Source organism: Hippoglossus stenolepis, chromosome 16, assembly GCF_022539355.2.
Source record: "Hippoglossus stenolepis isolate QCI-W04-F060 chromosome 16, HSTE1.2, whole genome shotgun sequence".
Classification (NCBI taxonomy): Eukaryota; Metazoa; Chordata; class Actinopteri; order Pleuronectiformes; family Pleuronectidae; genus Hippoglossus; species Hippoglossus stenolepis.
The window spans coordinates 8,962,843-8,985,932 of record NC_061498.1 but is presented as its reverse complement, the minus strand read 5'-3'; the positions used below and the strand labels follow the sequence as shown (position 1 = coordinate 8,985,932).

Sequence of the window (23,090 nt, the reverse complement as noted above, 5' to 3'; positions counted from 1 at the left end):
ACACACTCCTGTCTCTCTCGGTTTTGAAAGGATTCATTCAGTCTTCTTACTCTTTCCTCATCTCTGTTTCTGTTGCTGTTTACCTTTCTCACCCCACGGTATAAGGAGCTACTCTTCAAGGATGCCTCTTTTTTAAATACAGACTTATGTGGCTTTGTTGTGGCTACAGACGTTGCCGTTCCCTCATGATCACACACACCGCAGTCCGGGACATGAAAATGCATGTTTTATGAATGAGTTCAGGCCTCTTGTGAATTTTTAAGGGCCGCATGACATTTTGAGCGTAATCCCTGAACAGATGGGCTTTCCCAAAAATACACAGACACATATGTGGGATATTCCTTTTAGAGTGTGCCAATATGCTGCTCTTTAATTACTCAATTTAGTCTGCTTTTGAAGTCAGGGCTATTATGTATTTATACTGGGTTGTTTCATATGTCCACCTGCATAGTGTTGTTGCAGTCCACTTTATTATAATGGATTTTTACTGCTTCGTCTTATCAGGTGATCCCAAAGGACTACAAGACCATGACCGCCTTGGCCAAAGCCATCTCCAAGAATGTGCTGTTTGCTCACCTGGACGACAATGAGAGAAGGTAGAAAACTTTTTTGACCCAAATAACTTCATATCCCACTGTGTTGAGTGTGTATTTGTAAGCTGATAAAATCCCGCAGAGGCCCTTGTTCCAGTTGAGTGTATTGCCCTTGTGGCCACTGTGTGCCAGTGTTGCCTGCTTTGAAACCATCCCAAGTCTGCGGAGATACCGACAGAGAGAAAAAGGGGTTAACATGGGGAGATGAGGCTGAGGAGGAGGAGGAGGAGGTGGCAGCGAAGGGTGGGCAAGGGGACAACTGGCTGTGTCTGTTTGTGTAGTTAGTTGTTATGGTAACCTATGGATATCATGTTGTGTATATACTGTATATGGGCGGTGGTGCACCGATACATTGCTCAGAAATCAAAAATTCTCCATAGTACTTTAGAGAGAGAGTGAGATGCCAATTCCACTCTTGTCCCTCCCTTTTTTTCTTGCCATCTGCTCCTATTCATTGTTCTTTCACATTCCTCCTCTCTTCACCATCCTGTCTCTATCCTTCCATCTGTCCCACATCTCCACTGATGAGTGGGTCTGGCTCTGGCAGTGAAGGGGGTGTTGTGGGAAAGGCTCTCAGGTGGCTGGCCGTCCCGCCCGCCAGCCGGAATAGTGTTTCATTGGCGGGGAGAATCCATTATGTCCCATGGAGAGGAAAACACCGGAGCTTTCCTGTTGGCTAAAGCCTCCACAGACCAAACCCAAAACACACTCTTTCCAGTCTTTCGTCAGCTGACAATTTACCGTGCTCCCTTGGCACAGGCTCACAGGCCTCTGATTACATGTCAGTGCCCCTGAAGCAGCCCCGAGCAGAGTGCAACATGTGATAGATTCGGACAGTCTGAAAAACTATGTACTTGGGTGGCTGATGTGGCAGATTAGAGTTACACCACAAAGATATGTGGCACTAGACCCTAAACCATCAGGTTTTAATGCACCCAAGGCCTTTTGGCATGCTCAGCTATGTAAAGACGGTGTCGTCAGCCCATGAAACCATGCATGATGTCGAATTTATTCGACTGGCTGTCATGTTTGCTCTCTCGCTATACTGGGCTAGCATCAACCAGAAATTCGTTGTTGTGGTATTTGTGGGTGAACAGGCAGCTAGAAATGCAGACGGCTCTTAGTTAGTGAAAACCTCATCTAATTTGCTGGATTGCAAGAGGAAATGGCAGATAGTTGGCCTTGCCTTCTTCCTCTAACTTGCTCTCTCTCAGCCTCCCTCCCGCTCCTCTGTTCTTCCTCACTCTTAACTTCCAGCTGATGGTGCTGGACGGCTTGCTGCTTGGCTGGCTGGTGGCTTGGTCGCACTGCGGTTGTGTTGCGGTTGTTGTGCCTGGAGCCACAACAGACAGAAGTATATTGATGTATAGCAAATGTGGTCCTCCAGCAATAATGAAAAACTGTACAAAGCAGCCAGCTGGCCTTACATGGCTTCATAGATGTAGAGTACACCACATGATCTCATGGGTAAGGCTTGGCACAAAACTATGCCTGAGAAGGTGCATGTGTGATTTCTGCTCTTCCTCAAATGTTGGTGATATACAGCGTAATCTATATGCCCGTTGCTACTGGCAACACAACAGAACATGAAACTGAAGTCAGCTTTAGAGTAACAATTTTGGCTTGTTGATGCCCTCTGTCACTGGCATTGATGAAGTCACGGTATGAAGTACTTTGGCTTTTTTAGATGTGCCAGAACTGTCAAGCACTGACGCACATTAGCAGATGGAGACTGATTCCCTGATCCTCCCTCTCTGCATCTCACTCCTTCTTTCTTTCTTGCTCTCCCTCATTCTGCAAACAGCTGGGTTATCAGGCGCTCTTGTGCATGTGGCCTGTGAAGAGGTAGTGACAGCTGACTGTTGCGCCTTGACAGCAGGAAGAGGAGTCAGTGCGAGCATCACGGCATGACAGATAGTTAGATATGGTGTTGAGCTGTATGTCTTGTTTTTTAAAATTTTGTTCAACTATCATCTTTCATTCGTGAAATTGCTGTTTTTGATTGAGGGCTTTGTGTGTCAGACAGAAGGAGGAAAGATAACATAATACTTTGTGTGTCTGTGTGTCGGTATCTGTCTGTGTGTGTCTGTGTCTGTGTGTGTCTGTGTCAAGGAAACAAATTGTGTGATTAGTCATTCAACAGTTATGTAAGATGAACACCACACGATTTGTTCTCCGATTAGCACTTTATTATGTTGTCATCCCCTTCAGTAATAAGCACAATCAAAAACAACAAAGCCTTCTTGGTTTCCCCTTCTTTCTCCAATGCTCTCTTTTTCATCTCATCACGTTTTTTACTTTGTAGCACAGTTTTTTCTTTTCTTGTTCTCTTTCACCCTGTCTCTCACTCTTAATCTATCTCATCTTCTTAAATTACTTATCTTCCCTTCTAGGAATCCAGGAAGCCTGTACTGGCTCTGTATTCAGTGCATTTTTACTGAGCTTAATAACGGACATGCATCAACAAGGCTCCCTTTTCTCTCGCTTTCTACTTTCTAATTCTCGTTTTCTGCTGCAGCCATATACTCTGCTGTGCTTGGGCATGTCTGTGTGTAGTTTTATTTTACATCAAAATCCAAACCCAAACTTTAAGCGATAACTATTGCCTTCTTTTGAGTTTTTTTGTCTGATATACACATTCTAAAATATTAAATATTAATATCTTGAGTAAAGTCCTCAGTCCTTGACTCGTTCTATGACATTATGTTGTAATAACTGAACTACACGTGTTGACCTTCATATAGTGTCCATATGCACACAGCTGGCACTGCAGGATCGAGAGGGCTTCCAGAAATTATCTAGTTAGTTTATTTAAATCCCTATTGAGACAGCTCCAGAGGATGGACTCATTATATGCATCGTTGTTGCAGACACATATCAATATGTATAAATCAGTATGGGAAAATACAACTACTTTTTCCAATATTTCTATAAACTACTTCAAAACACAAACACATGCGTATCGGTGGGTTTTTTTCAACAGTAAATCTGCCTCATTCGTTTTCTGTTGGGGTTGAGGTGAGATGTGCATACAAATAAATGAATGGACCAGGCAGAAGAAAAATGATCCACAAGGGCATCATAAGAGCAGAATATTACTTAATTTTATATTCTGGCGGCTTCCTCAACTCCCATTGTCAGCAAAGTAAAAGATGTCAGGGTTTATGTTCTGCAGAGAGAATAAAGACAGAACATAAAGAGGGACATTTCAAAGAAAAGCAAACTTAACTTTCTCTCTTTGTCTTACTTTGCTCAAGAGCCTTTCTACCTGACAAATAAAAAATATGAAGTGAGAGAGATGTGGTATTGTCCCTCTTTCTGCTGCCTACACCAATGGTTACTGCAGATTTTGAGAAGTCTTGAAAAGCCCTGAATTTCCTCAACCTTATTAGGTATAAAAAAGTCAAAAATATTTCAAAACTTTATTGTATTTGATTTGATTCTGTCCAAGTGATGTTACAGAATTTAACTTGTGAAACTGAAACTTTTGTCTTCCTCCATAAAACTCAACTGACAAAACACTTTCTTATGTGTTTGGGTGATTAAGCAAACAACAGCAATGCCAATTTTTGTAAATATTTTGTTTTGTTATATTGTTTCTCACAATTTGGAACGCTGCCTGCAAATATATGAACAGAAATTGTGATGGAGATTGATGGACCAACAGTATGAGGCTGCTGTGCTTTACAGGTACACAGATGAGGAGACACACTCTTCATGCGTGTACATAATCAGGCATAAAAATACCACCATCACTACAAAGGAGGACCTGGATTACATTATGATGAATGTGAAACACACACACACACACACACACATTCTCAAGTATGCATGTCAGACTTTGTTCCCTTGTGCGTCTGTTCCAGCTGGGAATGTGGAGTCTTTGATTAACACACCATTCCATATGTCAAACTTTATGGCCTGTAAGTTTCGAAGCTCCACCAGCCGTGTGTGTGTGTGTGTGTGTGTGTGTGTGTGTGTGTGTGTGTGTGTGTGTGTGTGTGTGTGTGTGTGTGTGTGTGTGTGTGTGTGTGTGTGTGTGTGTGTGTGTGTGTGTGTGTGTGTGTGTGTAGTCCATCTTTCCTCAGCTGCCCCAAAGTGAAACCTTAGTATATTTTGCCTTGCTGATTTCAGTAAATTGCTACTACAGTTAATTATTTAGATTTATATTGCACTAGTTGACATTCAGTGTTTTGCTGGTTAAAAATATAATCTATGAGGGAATGACCAGGCACTACACCATCAGAGGGCAGTATGTTTGTGTGTTTATCTTTTTGACCTTGGCTGGACTCTTAGCTGACGTCTGAAAATGTGCCATGTTGTGGCTCCCAGCGGGCTACAGGGCGGAACTCCCTATTCGCTGCCCATTAGCTGCCATTGATGGCCTCATTATGATATGTGCACATAAACAGACTCGCACGCACACTAGATAAGCTGGGAACAGGTGTTTGATTTCATATTGTGCTGAGCCGGGGTTTCTAACACCCGAATCAGCCTGCAACCACCTGTCTCAATACTGTAACCGCATAGTAGTCGTTATCATATCGACTGAAACTATTATCTCATCTTTCCACCTGGACGTCTGATTATTCGGTTTTGGTTACAGTTATTTCACAGCACTTATAGATGACAGTTTTCAGATTAGAGGCTTTGATGATAAAATAGCAGGACAGAAATATTCAGGTCATTATCATTTGGACCAATATCTATATCAAAGATATCTGGCCTCAGTCAAATTGTCACGTTTACAGGTGTTTGTGCGTATATCCTTGTGCACATGTGCATGCACATACAGCCTGTTTGTCCAGGTGCGCCCTCAGGTGAGATTTGCTGGCCTATCTCCCCACCACTTCCCCCATTAAATGCCCATTTCGAGATAGTCCTTTAATATGGTCAACAGTAGCACTATCGCCTGGTTATTCTTGCACTTCTAACTGTAATAGTGTTTGTTATCTAATTTCCTACTTGAGTGATATGAAAATAAGATCTCTGATAGCAGGCCTGTTTTTGGCAGCTTTCGTGCACACCTGGATAAATGACCTTGATGATCTCCTCGTGTCGTATGTATGAGCGCAGCAGCGGAGAGAAGGCACGGAGGAACAGACACAGGAGCAATTCTTTCGGGGTCATATTCAGTGATTCATTCAAATCTGGCATTTACTTTTCCCTTGACACAAACAAAACCCTTAAAAATAGACTCATAAGCTCAACAGGTTGTATTCTCCTGTCTGCCTGCATTAGTCTAATGCCCTCATACCACAAAACACTCTCCTGGTGAGACACAAGAGGCTCTCTGTATAACCGCACAGTCTGGCAGGCATGGGGAAACCCTGTTAATCTCATTCCTTGAGCTGTCTTCAACGAGTTTGCAATACTGTAAAATAACATTTCCATCTGGTAAGAAGAGTTGTTACATTTTTTTCCGATAGGCACCCAGTTGTAAATCAAGCAAATAGATGACTTCATCTTTAATGTGCAGAGCCCGTAATCCTCAAAAACAAGAAAGCACTCTAAAATAAACAACTTGTAGTGGACCCCTGAAGAAGCACTATTAATAAAAAAAAAATTGCAGTTACAAAGTTACAACTAAGGACTGAATGTGGCACGGAATTGTAAAGAAGTGGGTTTTACCGCATCCTGCCAGCTTTAATCCTCTAATTAACAAGCAGAGTAATGAGTTGATGAAGTGACCGATTAGTTGACCTCTGACCCCTAAACTCTGACCTCTACACCTTCCCCACTGGCCCCTGCCGATGGACAGGGAACATCTTTAGTGGACTGTTACTCCTTTTCTCTGCGCGGTGCTTAGAAGGTGCAAAGACAATAAATAAATCAGTGAGTGTCAGAAAACTTAAACAAACAGTAGCGAATTGACTGACACCAAAACTGGCCGAGAGAGATCTGTGTCGCCTCATGTTCCAGCGGAAGTTTATTTAAGGCCTATGGAACTAAGGGAGAAGTCAACAAAGAAGATGCGGCATGAGATAGTGTGCTGCGTAGCCATATCAGATGAACCCAGCTCTTACTGTCATATCTGATAGCTCACTCATTTGAATCATATCAATGTGTGAGAGACTCGAGCTCAGTGCTCCGGTTAACATGTTCATATTTTCAACAGAAGCGCACTGTTGATGAAAACACTGCAGCCACACACTGCATAGATTAACATCCACATAGACACAGTGACGCTGATTGTGTTCTTACCTAACATCAGCCCCTAGAGGGTGTTTTTGCCACACACAGATAAAACAGATATTTCCTTTCACTTGAGTCATTGCTTCTGCTAGACAGACATACGCATGACCCAGTACCAGACACTATACACATGTGCAAACAAGTACATATTACATGCAAGATTGTTGGATGCCATGTACACACTTGTGTTAAGTGACCCCCTGCAGGCTGTCCTTCATAGCAACATATTGAGCAGGGGAAACAGGTTGAATCCCCCTTTCTCACGAGGATGACTATTGAGGAGTAGTCTCTGTAGTGTGTGTGTGTGTGTGTGTGTTGGCTTTAGTTATTTGTGTGTCCCGGTCATTGAGGGAACCTGTTTCTCTGTGTGTTCAGGTGTAAGAGTTGTGAGGATGTTTGACTGCATGTATGATTTGTATTTTATGGTGGGCTATGCGTCATATACAGTCTGCAGAAACAACAAATGAGCAGGTTTCTGTTGTGTGTTGTTTAGTTTATTTGTTTGCCGAAGTGTTTGTGTTTCCTGTCCCACTGTTTTCCTCATTGACCGTCTGTGTGTCCTCTTCCCGGTTCTTCCTGACAGCCTGGTGGTCCTCTTTTTTCCCCCCTTTTCAGTATTCAAAACTTTCTCTCTCGCTCTCTCTCTTTCTCTTCCTGTCTTTCTCCCTCTTGCCGTCGTGCAGGCTCATTCACATCTACATCCACACTCGCATCCAGTCCCTCCCCCACCTTCATGTGTAGTCTTCTCTCTCTGTCCCCTGCATGGCTTTGTGCTGCTGCCACAATGCCAGGGGCCAGGCGATGAGGTCACTCTCCACAGGAGAGCTGCAGGCCTCACTAAATCTCGACCATCCCCACCGCCATCCAACGCACAGAGGACTAACAGGCCAAAGATCTCACCTCCCCCAGCTCATCACATCTTCGCCTTCAGCTCAGACAACGTCACCTTTATGCTGATGCAAACAACAGGGCACGCACAAAAACAAATCATTTGTAGGACGTTGAAATCAGCCAGTCTGCACTTTCACAAGCCAGTGCAAATATACATAAACACACTCCTACATGCACACCAACAAGCGCACACATGCACGCACAAACACACAGTAACACTACACACAATTGCACAGATAGCTGGAAACTTTTGTCCTCTTTCATAGCCCTCTGCTGTGTTTCAACCTGTCCCCTGCTGTCTCTTCCGCCCCCTGTCATCTTTCTCCATCCTTCCATTTATCCATTACTCCATCCACTACTTCATAAAGTAATGAGTCATGTAGTAGTGATAGTGTCTGGAGTCCTTTTAAAAACCGGCATTCCCTCCAAAATGTACCCTAGAGTCTGTGTAGTACAGGATTCCAGCAAACTATGATTCATCCCTGCCTTTTCAGCTGCTTATACCATCAGTGTGGGAGTGTGCATATGCTTGCATGTGTGGGCATGTGTCTCCCTTTATGCACTTGTGCGTAGACGGGTTTTCCTGTTTGAGTGTGTGCAGAGGTACTTGTGTGCAAGATGACTGACTCCTGCACTTGGTTGACCAAAAAATTGGTGTTTCTGCAAATATATGATTGCATAGTGTATATGTGAACGTTTGACCTGCAGTTAACAGGAAAGGGGAGAGAAGCTGGCCTCTGTCCTCTGTTTTGGATCTGAACAGCAGTTGGATCAAATGTCTCCAGTGGGAGAATTGAATCAGTGAATCAATTTAATCTCTTCTTAAGAAATGGCTCTTGGAAAAGAATAACTTTGACTTCTCAAGAAAGAGATAGTTAAGAAGAACAAGTGCGATAAATGAGGGAAAGATTATCAAAAGTCAGCGTTAACACTTGTGAACGGAGTCACCTGTGTGCTTGTCCGGTATTATATTTGTGAGGAACATCACCAGTGTCACGTTTAATTTCACGTGGATGAAAATGTAGGGTAAATGTGCGATTGTGCATGACAGTGACTTCCTAACCAGTGCTTGCCCCTGTTGTGAGGACATGATGTTCCTGCAGCCCTTCAGTGCCTTTATAGCTCAGCCAAGCCCAAAGTACAACCCACACACTGACCACCACACATTAGCTGAGGACAGAGCAGCCCAGCGCCCTATAAAATAGCCAGGGTTGGCCCATGGCCTCCTATTGTATACATCCCGTCTGCTTTGTCTATGCTACTGTGATAGGTTCCAGTGCACAGGCACAGACAACAGTCTTGTTATAGCGTGTTAATTCTCCCATGACCTCCTCAATGGTTTATTGGTGTCTCTCCGGTTGAGTTTCATTTAGATCAGAGGCACTCAGCCCATTTTCAAGCTTGACAAGTTTCAATATGCGAGTTTGTGTTTGTAGATTTTAGTTCCAGCAGTCAGGCTTTTAGGGAACACTTTAGTTTGAAAGTTGATACATTAATGCTGTTATCTTGTAATCCACAATACGCGAAGAAACGTAACCATCAAGAGGGCAGCTACACATGAAAACGTTATACATCACAGTGATTCTGGTATATTTGCAGTATAGCTAGATCTGTTACCTCTCACCATGAACTCAGAATTTACTCTGTCAATAACTTGCAATGGGTTACACACATTATGAACAGTGTGAGGACAGAAACACGGACAAATCGCCTACGCCAAGGTAGATTAGCCATTGGCTCACCATATTTCATATACGTGTGTCGAGATCAAATAGAGTATACACAGTTTTCTGCAAGCTGCTCACATTAAACACATATTCATAGATATTGGTCTACACATGGCCAATTCTTCTTTTCGAAAATATCTCTGGATTTATTTCTTATGAAATTCAACCAAATGTTAAAAATTTCAGAATGTTAAGAAAAGGGGAAAAACTTTATGGGATCTGCCCCTGATCCATATCTGCATCAAAAATTGTATCTTTTATTCCCTGACATCTACCGCTTCCTTCAACCAAGTTCTGTGGAAATCTGTTTCTTAGCTTTTGTGTAACGCTGCTAACAAACAAACAAACAAACAAACAAACCTACAAACGCATAACTTCTACATTAAAAGAGCCTTCTGGCACTGCCCTCTGCTTTTTTTATGACTCCAGAGTGTTTGTAAGCAAAAGAAGGAACTTTTTTTTAACGAGATTGTTTTTGGCCTTCCATACTCTGATAATATATTGTTATGCCTCTTAACATTTTCCCTGTTTGGGTGAACTCCTCAGAGCTTGCGGGTAATAAAATGTTCTTCTCTTCTTGATCAGTGTAGGAAAAAGGCCCAGACCTAATATCTGTGATTTATTTACATCTCAAAACAAATCAACCATTTTTGAGGTGATCAGAGAGTTTGAGGATCTGAAACAGGAGCAAATATCATAATAAAAGCACAATTAAAAGTGTTACTAAAAGTACTAAAAGTATGATGACAATCGTTGCTAATAAGTGAAACTGTCACTACTAGGTATAAAAACATCATTCTCATTGTATCCACAATGTAGCAGTCCTATAATTCATTGGCGCTACTTTTAAGTGAGGTTTCCAGTTAGCAAGTTGCTAACTTTAGTGCATTCCATGGTGTTCGCTCATTATTCACAAGGTGCTATTTGGTTGCTCAAAACTATCCAGGTTTGCCTGTTGTGTCTCTGATGAAGCTGTCTGTTTACAGCAGGGAAAGCCTTGTGTCAGTCAGATGTCAGCTATTAATTGTCAACTATTTCTTTCCCCTCCATGCACCCTGTGCCCCTATTACCTCACTGCACAGAGCGCTGCTTGATGAGGTTTATACAAAACTACACACACACACAAATACAAACACACACGACTCTGGTGTACAGTTTTAGCCTTTAGCAGTTGTACAGCGGATACCTCCTTCTCTCCATCTCGTCATCTACTCATCCTTTCTTCCCTCCTCCTCAGGCACCTCAGGCTTTTCAGAGTTTTCTTTCCGTCTCGATTTCCCGCCTTTGTATAATGTGTTTGAGCATGCACAAATAATATGCTGTGTTGTGTAAACACCTCTCAGGTTTAAACCCCAGAAGGACAATTTGTGTCCCTATCTGCTTCTCAAAGACTTAACTTGTCCTTACGCTTGTCATTTGCGTGGTGTGAAAGTAGGTGGGGTTGAGGGGAGGGCAGAGGGAAGAGAAGAGGAAAAGACATGCCCGCAGGAGAGCGGCATGTCTTGTGATGTTCAGCGATGTGTCGGGATGTATGTGCGCGTGTATGTCAACGAGAGAGAGAGTGAGAGCGGGAGATAAAGGGGACAAAGGCACACCTTTACACACTATACAGGCCTATTTGATCTGTATACAATATTTGTGTGCATTCGGTGGAGTTAGTCCTTTTCTGTCTCATGCGGTCTCACTTTGTCTTTCTGGTGACACGTCCCCTGTAGACACATCAGAGAGGTAGAGGCTTAGCCCTGTCAGCGCCTGATTCAGCCTGAGCCCTTTTCCCTCTAAGTGGAGGAAGAACTCACTTTTGTTCTGCCCTGGGGAAACAGACAACAGAGGCAGCGGGCAATAGGAAAGCATGAAAATACACCCAACACTGAAAATGTGATTCAGATGTACGAAATAATAAAATAATTTACAGTAGTTTAGGTTTTAGCAAAGATAATCAAAAGCACAGGAGCATAATCACTATACTGAGCAAAAAGTGATAAGGGGAAAAGAAAGAAAGGGAGAGGAAAGAAGGGGAGAGGCAGCAGGGTTGGACATGTTTGTGATATTTGGAGGCTGACATCATGGCTACATCAGCAGGTGGCGTGTGTTAGATCATCAGGTAGGCCCGTAAAACAGCCTCGTCACAGTTAATACTCACAGAAGTCTGAACACAGGAAAGCAGGGATCCTCTAAACTTCCCACCAGAAGGTCACCAGTGTAGTCTGAGAATTAACTCTATGTGTCAGACTTTCTTTTTTATCCCTTTTCCTTTCCAGCTGTAAATCTCAAGATATTACAAATGGAGCCATGAGTTTCTTGCAACCTGGGCCAACTGTAATGCATCACTGGTGTTAAGGCTTTGGGGATTTCTGGACTCGTAAGTGAACACAGAAACGGAGGCAGAAGGTGTTTTAAGATGTTTATTGTGAAAACTTGCAGAGTGATAGAAGTGGAGCAGGCAGGTTGTAGTACTTGGGTACGGTTACAGCAACTGTGTATATGTATACTGATCTGATTTCCAATCCAGGAATTTTAACAAAGACATTTGAACACATTGAAAATTATTGTGTATTAGTGAAATAGAGGCGAGCTTCAAAGCTCAGGGTGAGAGTTAGCAACAAGTGGTGCTTTGCCTGAAAAGTTATTTAACTATTCTCTGCAGGAACATCAAAAAAATCTAAACATCAAAAGGTTCAAATGTGGCACAGATACTGTCAAAGACTGATGTTTATTCTTCGCCCTGTAACACGTCGTCATTTCTCCTCACATCCTCCAGTCAATCGCTCCGTTTCTCTCACTCTTTTCCTCCTCAGACAGGACCTTTCTTCGGCTGCCATGCATCTCCATCTCTCACCTCTTTGATGATGCCAACCTGGATGTGTACACTGTGTGTGTGTGTGTGTGTGTGTTGGTTTTGAATGTGTATCTTCCAAGCAGTCGTCAAAGCAGATGACTATGACACTGAAAAAAAATTGTTTTGTGCTGTAATATTCTCAATGAAATCTCTGTTTCTCTTGATGTTACCGTCTTTTTCTGTTTTTACTTCCCCTCGCTCCTGAGCCTTCCTATTGCCATGCCAGCGACACAACAGTGTGAGGAAAGCACTGGTGCTACAGTAGTTGCTGGGCATGGAGAGGAGGTGATAAGGCCGGGTTGCCCTCTCATGAACTGGCAATGGCAGGTGGGCAGGGTTCAAGGTGCCCGACCTGGCTCAGTGGCTGCTACGCCTGATATTGAATCAGCCTCAATTAGGCTCAAAGGTTTCAGGAAAGCTACTGTGCCAGTTAGTCTTTCCTCCAGATTAGTCACCCCTCCCTGAAACGTGTTGTTTTTTTGAATCATTGAGTGTTTGTGTTTGTTGCACAGCTGTAAAGAATATTGTCAGACTCCCTTGGATACAGCATTAGTGTAGCTACTGTTTACCACGGAGCCACAGCACGATTATGCACACACACTCAGGGAAAGGATTTCTCACAGTGATTTCATAGTGGTCTAGCGGGGCCGTGGTTTGACAGCTCTCTACTGCTTTCAGTAGACTTTTCACCAAAGATCTGACAGAAGCGTATCAGCTACTATTATCTTGTTGTGATATTCATGTGATTAGGCTGTATCCGTTCTCTAGACATCTCTTAGCAAAAAGAAGTAGCTCACAAGGTGTAGTCTGGCTTTTTTTAAGGGTTAGAAAATTATGCATCTCTGTTTAAAAGCTTAAAACAGTGGACATTACATTTTGGACTATTGGATGCTGCAGTTGTCTTCCTTACCTCTGCACTCTCAAATTCATAGGAGTAGGAAAATAGACGTTCTCTCTCTTAAATTCATTTTTTTGCTCAGGTGGTCTGACCACAGCTGCGTACAGGTCACACAGATCACCAGCATAAATGCACCGGCCCTCAGGTGCTTCAGTCCTACCGTGCACCTATATTTAGACACACATCGACACTCTGAGGCAACAGGATGCATCCAGCTTTACACCCCTTATAAACCCACCAGGGCCAGGTGTGTGGGTTTAACACAGTGTGCTCCCTGCCCTTCTGTTGGTTTTAAATACAACTTCCAACATTTAATCACACAGCTTACACTAAGTGGACGTCTGCAGACCTCCACGTACACAGACATTAGCCCATTTTTATATCTTTCTTTGAGACAAAATATCAGGCCAAAGTGTTCTAATTCTATTAAGGATTTAAAAAGTCTTCAGTGTGCAATAGCCCATTGGGAAGTAAAATAACACTAAGAGCTTATGATGTTTATCAGAGCTGGGGTTTTACACCGGGCCGAATCCAAAAGGCAGACTGGGAAGAGGCCAGTCGACTTTTAGGAAGGCGAGGTATCTCTTTCCGCTCATGGCCTCATCTCTCCTCCCACATTGGTGATCTTGGCGTTCGGAGGCCGATGTGGAGAAATGGGCAGCAGCTGGCATGGAGCGATATCTCCGTTTCTCGCCGGGCCCTCCAGGGAGAGAGAGGGCGCGTGCCAAGAGCCTTTATATCATAAATGTCCTCCCTGAACGATTCAGTGCTTTATAATTATCCCTCTTTCATCTCCCCATTTCTCTCACACACCCATACTGCTGCCTATTGTGAGCGGTGTGTGTCTGTGTCCATGTAAGTGGAGCAGTGTGTGAACATACACATGGGTTTATGTAATTTGATGGTTTTAAAAAACTAATTTTGTTGTGTTCACATGAACAGAGCAAAGTGGGGGGAGTTGATTGTTCCGTGTGAGTTACTTTGGCTGGTTGTGCTCAACTTTAAACTCTGGACATTAAACTGTACGCCACATAGTCAGCCTCATAAAACTTTTCCATTGTACGTGATATACCCGTAATGAGTCACACAACAGGCTAGTGAACAATTGTTCTCTCATCATCAGTGAAAATCTAATTTACATGTGCATGCTCACTTTTGTGGGTTTGCTTGCTTTACACATTGTGCTGAGTAATCACAACTCTTCACTTCACTTAGGTAAACAAAAGGCAGTACTGTAGTGGGTGTTGCTCATAGCAACCTTAACACTTAAAGTTGTTAACAATAAGATCAATATACTATTTCCTCTCATGGCTTGTTCATTATTACATTTACATAATAAAGGATACAATATGTGCAAACTTAATCTTTTTTTCTCCCTCGTATATAGTTGCATATGAATATAATTTCTTAGGTTCCTATAATTATTGTTCCTTTTCTAATGTTCTGTTGATTCCTCATAGGCGGAGGTTTTTTTTAACCTCCGCCTATGAGGTCAGGTTTGATTTGTTTATTTATTCTTTAGCATGGATTACACAACGACTATTATTTAGTTATTTATTTTCCTAATTCCTATCTTTCGACTATAATAACTACACAATTATGGACCATTTGGCATTGGCAGAGGTAGACTTTGTGAGTTCCATTCTAGCAGCTGAAGGATGATTACAATGTCACTGTACTGCCTGCTGACTTTGCCCACAAAACTGAAATATATTTTAAAACTCCTGTGTACATTTGGTGTCCTCAGGCCATTCTTGTCTATATTTTAAAACAAAGACTATTGTTCCGATTTGCCAGAATCTAAATTAGTATCAACAGTGGTAGTGAAAAATAATCCTTCAAGCACTTACAGCATGAACACTGTGGCAGCCAAACCAGTGGCACATTGCTGCCAAGCCAAGACACAGCTTGGAGAGCTGCGAAGTTCCCATATGTGGTGCGGTACTTGATTATTTTGGCTATTTCTAAACCTCTTCCACCCAGACGGAGGGAGCATTCTGGATGTGCTGCCCATGAAAGACTTGTATAACTTGACATTCTGCGGCCCATTAAAAAAACACAAAGACGTGGCGGCACGCCGCGCTGCGAAAAGAGTCCTTTTGGTGTTAATGGCATAATGGCAGTGCTCTGTTGAGGTACTAATGTAAGAGATAAGACGTCTGCTGCTGAACAAATAAACAGCTGTGTTGTAGGAGAGTTTAAGGAGGAGGAGGTGAGAGAGAAAAGCCGTCAATGCCAGCCAGGAAGAACAACAAGCAATCCAGCTACAACAAGCAGGCCGGATTTTATTTCATTAATGACTGAAATCCCCCGAGCTAAACACGTCTTTATGGGTGTTTGAGAACAATAATAGCCTGTTGCTGCATTGTGTGTGTATGTGTGTAAGAGAGAGTGAAGGAGCACATAAACATTCCCTGTCACTTCCACACAAACACTCACATACATGCATGTGTACAGACACTCTCAACGTGTGGCCGCTACATTTTAATGAGGCTTTGTCAATCTGACTTGCAGTCTCATGGTGAGCACAGCACAATGCACTACATAAAGGTGTCTATCTATGTTTATGTTATTTCTACCTACGTTGGTATCATCTGTTCCTGTGAATATAAAACTGCTGCTTTACTGCCATTATAGCTACTCAGATTAACTATCTGTATTTGTAGCTTCTACTTCCTGTGCTACAAATGAACACAATGGGCTTTGTGCAGTCTATGTGATGTCATCTGGACAGGGGGGATGGATTGTAAGGATTTCAAATAAAGCATTTTTCACAGATGAATTTTTTATCTTTGATCTTACATGAATGTGTACCAGTAAGTGTGTGTGAAGGCAGATACTTATATACAGACTAGATATGCAGTACGTTTCAGTAGCTCCTCGCCTGATAGAAGCTTTATCTCCCTTCCTTGGATGGAGGTGAACTTCCTAGCCCCCCCCTCAGAGTCTGCAGGGTCTCTCTTTCTGTCTGTCTCCGTCAGAACAGCACATCCATTGTTGGGGAAGGGGACTCTGCCTTTTCATAAGGTCAGGGGGGCTACAGGTAGCGGAAAGGACAAGATTAATCACTTCATCTTGGAACGGTGGGGAGGGGGGCGATAGACCGAGAGATGGGAGAAATAGGTGGGGCAGGGAGAGAATTAGAGGGAAGAAAGGGGTAATTGAGAGGGGAGAGGAAGAGAAAAAGTGATAGAGAGCAGACAGGGAGGAAGTTAGGGATGAAGAAAGGGAGAGAGAGTCAGGTAGAGACGAGGGGAAGTAATTACCTGCATAAGTGTCTTTGTTGTGCTCACATATGCATTCACTGAGTGGCAGGGCATGGAAGAGATAGGTGGTCAAGGGTAATTACCCAAACAGGTTCGCTTCTCTTTGATCGTCTCACTATGACTACACAGCTCAGCTTTGCACTACATAGCTGCACCATGCATCATCATCATCAATTCCACCCTCACCACTGCCAAAAGTTCGTAAGAACATTTTTACTCCATTTGAGATGTGGTATTTAATATAATTTTTACCCAATTTTTCCTTGGTAGTTTTAGTCTGATCTCATTTTGTTGGTCCCATGTTGGGTTTCTTGTTAGCTTTCCCCCCTGACCATTTGTATGTTGTTTGATTCGTTCTTTGTAGATTACATACAAAAAAACTGAAATGAACTCTTGGTGGAAGGATGCTGTTTGGGTCAGGGAATAACCAATTCAATTTTGATTCATAACTAGATCATTTTCCAAGAGAATAATGAATGGATCATGATTGTAAAAATAAAGCATGTGTAGTGAGTTGATATCTATGAGTGTGTGTAATTTGGTGCATCTTGATTGAATTTAAGCGGACTGTTGGGCCTTGCCAGAGGTATGTGCTCTACTGAGTGCCATTCTAGTTTTTGCAAAGGTACTGATTTTCATAAACCACACATTTTTAGTGATGCGTGATCTGAGATCCACTGCTCTGAAGCTCCCAGTGCAGACAGACTCCGTGCCGAGCACAGATGTGTGGCACTCCTGCAGATGTTGCACTGACTAAACACCATCAAAGAGTTTGCGTGTGACACATGTGAGTGCCAGTATGTGTGTTTTCATCACACATGCCATTGCTTAAAAATGCTGTTGTTCTAACAAGTGTGTGCGATTGTGCTGACGTGCACCACTGAGTGTATCGGCTGCATGCATGTACCACGTGTATATACCGGAGGATGTATTTATTGTAGATGAGAGTACCTAAGTGTGTCGTTGCATCTTTGAGCTCGTGCTTGTTCACTTCAAAGGGTGAGTGTGGTTTTTTTTGTTCATCTGTTGTGTACTTGAGGACATGTGAGTCAGTGGCCAGCTGCATCGCACAGGGCCTACCTGTGGGTGAAGCTGGCCCAAATCCACCTCCTCAAGTCTGCTTTTTATTCAGCATCACATAAACAAATACCAGCAGCGTCCATTCACCTCCTAACCACTCAATAACAGCCTCAGATCTCTCCCCAACATCTGTTGACCTGCATTTTCCCCCCCTTTTAAACAGAAAGGCTTAAATAAAGCAACAATTTTTATGTGTTTAGTGTTCCTCAAGGTGCGTTTGTCTGTGTAACTCTTGTCATTTCTGAGTGATGCATAGTCTAGTGCACTGTCATGAGCAAAGACACCCACACATTATTTTGTACAAACCTGTGTGTTTTCATAGGCAATATGTACTCTGACGCCGACAGCCTGGCTCAAAAACACACGCACGCACACACACACACACACACACACACACACACACACACCAAGAACAGGCCCAGACATGCCCCACATTCACTCAGCAGGTCTTGTAAGTCTTTGATATGCCTGACCCTCTTTTATTGTTTTTTCTATATTTCTCTATAAGACGGGTGGTATGCAACTGATTAGATAGATAAATATACCCTGAAGGTGTGAGACGGGGCCGAGAGGAGGAGAGGAAGGATACTGAGTTCTCTCTTGTCCCAACACATCCCAGCGGTGGAGCTTTAATCTGCTGAGGCTTCATGCATTTAAACGGCCCAGTTAGAAACAGTCTAACAGGCGCACACGCTTTCCCTGCCGGGCTGAAACAGAAATCAAGTGCTTTGGCACAGACGTTATCTTGTTTATTTTTCTCAATAGGAGATTAAGAAGATGGAAGATGCAGTCAGCGATACAGGCTTTGATCTTGTCCTATAACAGCACAAAGTGATGTTTGAGCCTATGTGCCTTACTAGTACGACGCAAAGAGGGAAAATACCTAAAGCTTGATGATGTTGATTAATCTGATTATTAGATTTTTATTCCTTTCTCACTGCGTTATTTTTATTTTATTTTTGGTACTTGCATAAAGAAAAACTCAAAGTGAATAGTGATGATGCCCTTGTCAAACTAAATATAGTGACAAAAAGAGATGAATTTAGATTAAATGTATATTTTTTAGCAAATGCACTTGCCCCATCTGAGCATCCATGGATGTGTGGGTCTTAATATGAGGTTTGGTCCTGTGCAGTATTTGTGCATTTCTATCTTGAGGCAGTGGAAAGTGATTGATCAACAAAAATCAAAAAAGAAGTCGATTTACAGCTCACTCTGCATGTTTCACGCACAGATGGTTTGCTCTCATCCTTTCAGTTTGCACATGGGCAGATCAATTTACTCTGAAGAGAAGTGTTTCCTCTTCCTAACTGGCAGGTTCGCCCTCGTAATAGCAATCTGCCAAGGTCCAGGCGCATAAAGGAGATGGTACCACAAACACACCAATGATTAATTAGGAGACCGACTATAACTATATACAGTGTGTGTGTGTGCGTGTTGGGGGCATCCAGAGTTACCAGGTTTGTCCCTTCGACTGACAGAATGGAACCAGTGATGTCTATTTCTTTTGCTGCTCTTTAATGGAGTAAACTCTTGTGTGTGTACTGTATGCTTGTGTATTGACACGTGTAAAGAATCCAGAAGAAATGTGAGCTAATGAACCACAGCAGCTGGTATGTCAGTAATAACCATTCTTCTCGCTTTTTCTTTCCTTTCCCTTCTTACCCTTCCCTCCCTGTTTCCCTTCCCAGTGACATATTTGATGCCATGTTCCCCGTCACTCACATCGCAGGAGAAACCGTCATCCAGCAAGGTACGTATAGAGTTTTTATTTGGATTAATTTATACAGTCATGTGTAACCTGTAGAGTATCATACAATTTGGGTTTCCACTTTTATAAAACTGTTGAAACTATTTTTTATAGAGCGCTATTATCATAGAGAAAATAGGTGAGATGATGCCATATCATGACATCAATTATCAGTAGTTTTCCAAAGGGAAAACAGCTTAAAACCATTAATCATACAATAAATCATCATAGAATGAATGCAGTGGAAGGTGCCAAATAGCTAACGTCGAAAGTGAATTCCCTGCTAAATCACAGCACTGACAATAGTTATCCAAACAGACTTTTTAAAAACTGCACTAGTGGATATTAAAAGCAATATTCTCACAACTGACTTTTTGAGTTACATTACATTGGCATATATCTGATCCACTCAGCTGCTTTAGTGGAAAGGAAACAATTAGGATGCTGTTCTCACTGATTACCTTTGATGGCTTCATCTCAAAGAATGCATGTGTTGCATTGCCACCAACACTCACATGCACTTTATCCTGTTACACCCATTTTTTGCCTCCCCTTTCCTCTCTTTGCCTCACTCTCGCATCCCATCAGTCTGCACCAGATGTTAGTTCCCTCTCCTCTGCTTAACCACAGTCGTCAAAGCCTTCACTAGACTTCCCTGGACTTTGAGGGAACACAGCTTAGCAGGGCCAGACTATATTTTTCCAGTGCCCCCCCACCACCCCCCGACTTAAACTCCTATCAAACACAGACACGTTTAATCACATATTTGAATGCTGAAAACACACATTCTTACAGACAAATGTCCCCTTTCCGATAATACTACGTCCACACCTGCACAAAATCATACGCATGCCTCGCAAACACATTCACCTGCATGATAAGTGGAGGAAAACTGTCAGTTCTTCCAAACATACTCGCCCATTCATTCCCATCTACCCGAAGTCGGCATCCAGGAGTATATCAGGCCTAATTTGGTGATAATAAGTCTAGCTATCTTTGCAGGGCCCCCAGCCCCAGACAGCCCATTGTTATACATGCTATATGGTGTGGTACATTGTATATACAGTGCTGATGTCATTGCTAAAGTCTGGACTACTGTACAGTTTCAAGAAACCACCCGTGCTACTGGCCCTACACACACTGTTTAGACACAGCTAAGAGTTATTGACTCAGAGGCTGGAATGGTATTTAAACAAAAAGAGAATTTACTCTATAACATACAAAAATGCAGGATAGAGGTATTTTCATTGTAATCAATTGCATCTTGTTAGATGTCTTTTTCCATGTATTTTCATTCTTTTTGACATTTCATCATAAATAACTGATTCAAGTGTGGTAGAAGGATTTCTTTATGGATGATTCCAAATCTGAAATAAAAAAATCCAATATGAAATCTGTTTTGAAAGATGGGCATCTTCAGCTCAATGGTGCAACAGCATCTTGGGTACAAAACCCCTTAGAGGCTGAGGATGTAAGTCATGTTTTCCTTTTGAGCAAAACCAAAGAACCTTAACAGTGTATACGACAATTATCCTGTGTCAAAACAAGGCCACACTAAGTGTGTGTGTGTGTGTGTGTGTGTGTGTGTGTGTGTGTGCGTGTGCGTGTGTACGTGTGTACGTGCACGTGCACGCTCTGGTCAAATATTTGCCTTCACTCTCAGGCACAGGGGAATTGGAAGAGCGTAAAACAAAGACTCGCGAACCAAAGTGATAAAAGACAGGAAGAGTAGAAGAGAAGAAAGACGGAGCGAGAGGGAATTGAAAGAAAGATAGATGAGATGAAAGAGAGAGGCAGAGACAGCGAGAGGGAGATAGTGGAGGGCCAGGTTGCAGCAGGTTGTGCATGTGTGTTTGTCCCTGGGGTCTCCATGGACAGACCATCCGACAGACAAGGAGCATTTTTGTGACAAATAGAGCTGTATGATTAACGAGCACTCAATATTAATTAGCCATGTGAACTCCGGTGAACTTTACACACCGGGCACTCCCAGCCTTTCAACTCTGCAGGCGAACATTCACACAAGAACAAATGTGCACACACAGTCATACACACCCTCACTTAGTACCTATGAAATGCATACACAAACATACTTGTGTCATGTATATGCATGCATCATTACCACATGTCCCTATGAATGGAGTTGCATTTGTGTCTTATTGTAAGAGGTAGCTGCAGGGAGAGCTTCACAGTGCTCGTGTATATGGCCGTCAGTCCCTTTTAATAATTTCCCCCCTCAGCCCTATGTAATGGATAGCATAATTAAAGGAACACTTTGCCATTTTTCAGCCTTATCTCCAGACTAGATGCTTTTAGTGGGCGTCAACCTACCAACCCGTGGCTCGCTTCAAGGGTTAGGGTTCACTTGGGTGACACAGCAGGGATTCCAGTCAGCAAACCCGAAAACATTTTGATTTGCAAGCCTTGCTCAAAGCTAGCTGGTACTCCAGTTTTTATGCTAAGATAAGCTAACTTACTGCACATGCATTGATCCTATGATATAATAGTAGTAACATTGTAGCCTTATGTTGCTACTATTGTAAATGGATACAAAATTTTAAACATACACATGAAAAACATGTATTTCAAAAGGACATCATGATTATTAATGAAAAATGTATGTCTGTGGTATCTGTGCAAAGTTCTTTAGTTTAATGGTTTAAAAATTCACATTTGAGTTTGTAGAGAGTTGATGGAAGTAAGAGAAGAAGTTCTCCTGTTGGTTCAACGCTGGACATTTTTGTTTTTTTCTGGTCACTCACAAACTTCTGTTTCTCCTCTTCTCTCACATCCAGGCGACGAAGGAGACAACTTCTATGTTATTGACCAAGGCGAAGTGGATGTAAGTGACTGACACAAGCACACATTTGTTTATTCCCCTTCATTCTCTCTTTAGAGTCTCATTATCGGTGAAGTGGATTGAAGCACACCATCCGTCTAATAGATCCTTCAATTCTCTCCACATCTGATCAACTTGAATCCCATATGCGTGTATATTTGAGGACCCTATGTCACAACTGGGGTGATTTAGGATGATGATAAGGTGACTCCCTGCACTGATGTTGTATGGTTATAAAACAAACGCGTTTTAAATGCAGTATTAGCATTTATCTACCTTTTTTTTATGGGATTAGCCACGAGGATTGTGATTCAGTGGGAAAACCCAGCCTTCCCCACTCATATTCCGACAATCTTTCCCTCTAACAATGGACAGGTTGTATTGGATTGCCCCCATGTTTTGTTCTCCTCAAAGTTAGGTTCCACTGTGATGACAATCTGAACATGGCGCTATAGAGTTGAGCGCTACGTGAAGGCAGCCAAACTGAGAACGTCTTTTGTCTTAGCCAGCCTGACACAGAGCGATAGAGTTAAGTGGAGAGATAAAACAGGAGCTGACGGAAAGTTAAACAGGAAGTGACCTTATCAGCTTGCAGCGGTGAGCACAGAGACGGAGAGTAACTGGAGAGTAGCAGGTTGGCAAGCTTGGTCGAGCTTGCCAATGTAGTTGGCCCACCTGAGACACAAACAGAAGGAAGTGTATAAATATTGGCTGTTACTGGCTGTTTTCACTCTCTTCCATACATCCTACCTAAAACTCTCCCTGTCCCACCTTTATATTGCAGATTCATTTACCCAATTTACAGTTCACTGCTCCTCCGATGCCAAGCCCTGTGGCTTCAGCATCCCAGTTTAGTGGATGTTTTGAGGATCAAGAAAAGAAAGTTATCCATTTTTTCCAAAATTACGCTAGTTTGAAAACTAATATCCTTCTTTACATTTAAGGAATTACACAGGGTTGTCCATGCCTAAATCTTTTCCCAGCTATACGCCCTCCATACATGTGTTACTTT

General features: G+C 42.6%; 1 protein-coding gene across 4 annotated transcripts in view; it reads left to right on the top strand.

The window, feature by feature from the left end:
• Positions 1–23,090, top strand: part of prkar1b (protein kinase, cAMP-dependent, regulatory, type I, beta) — a 60,603-nt gene that overhangs the window by 16,928 nt on the left and 20,585 nt on the right. For all 4 annotated transcript variants that reach the window (XM_035181587.2, XM_035181584.2, XM_035181585.2 and 1 more), the window contains 3 exons: positions 505–596; positions 19,181–19,242; positions 22,035–22,081. In XM_035181587.2, coding sequence (XP_035037478.1) covers positions 505–596; positions 19,181–19,242; positions 22,035–22,081 — 201 coding nt within the window. The remainder of the gene's footprint in view (positions 1–504; positions 597–19,180; positions 19,243–22,034; positions 22,082–23,090) is intronic.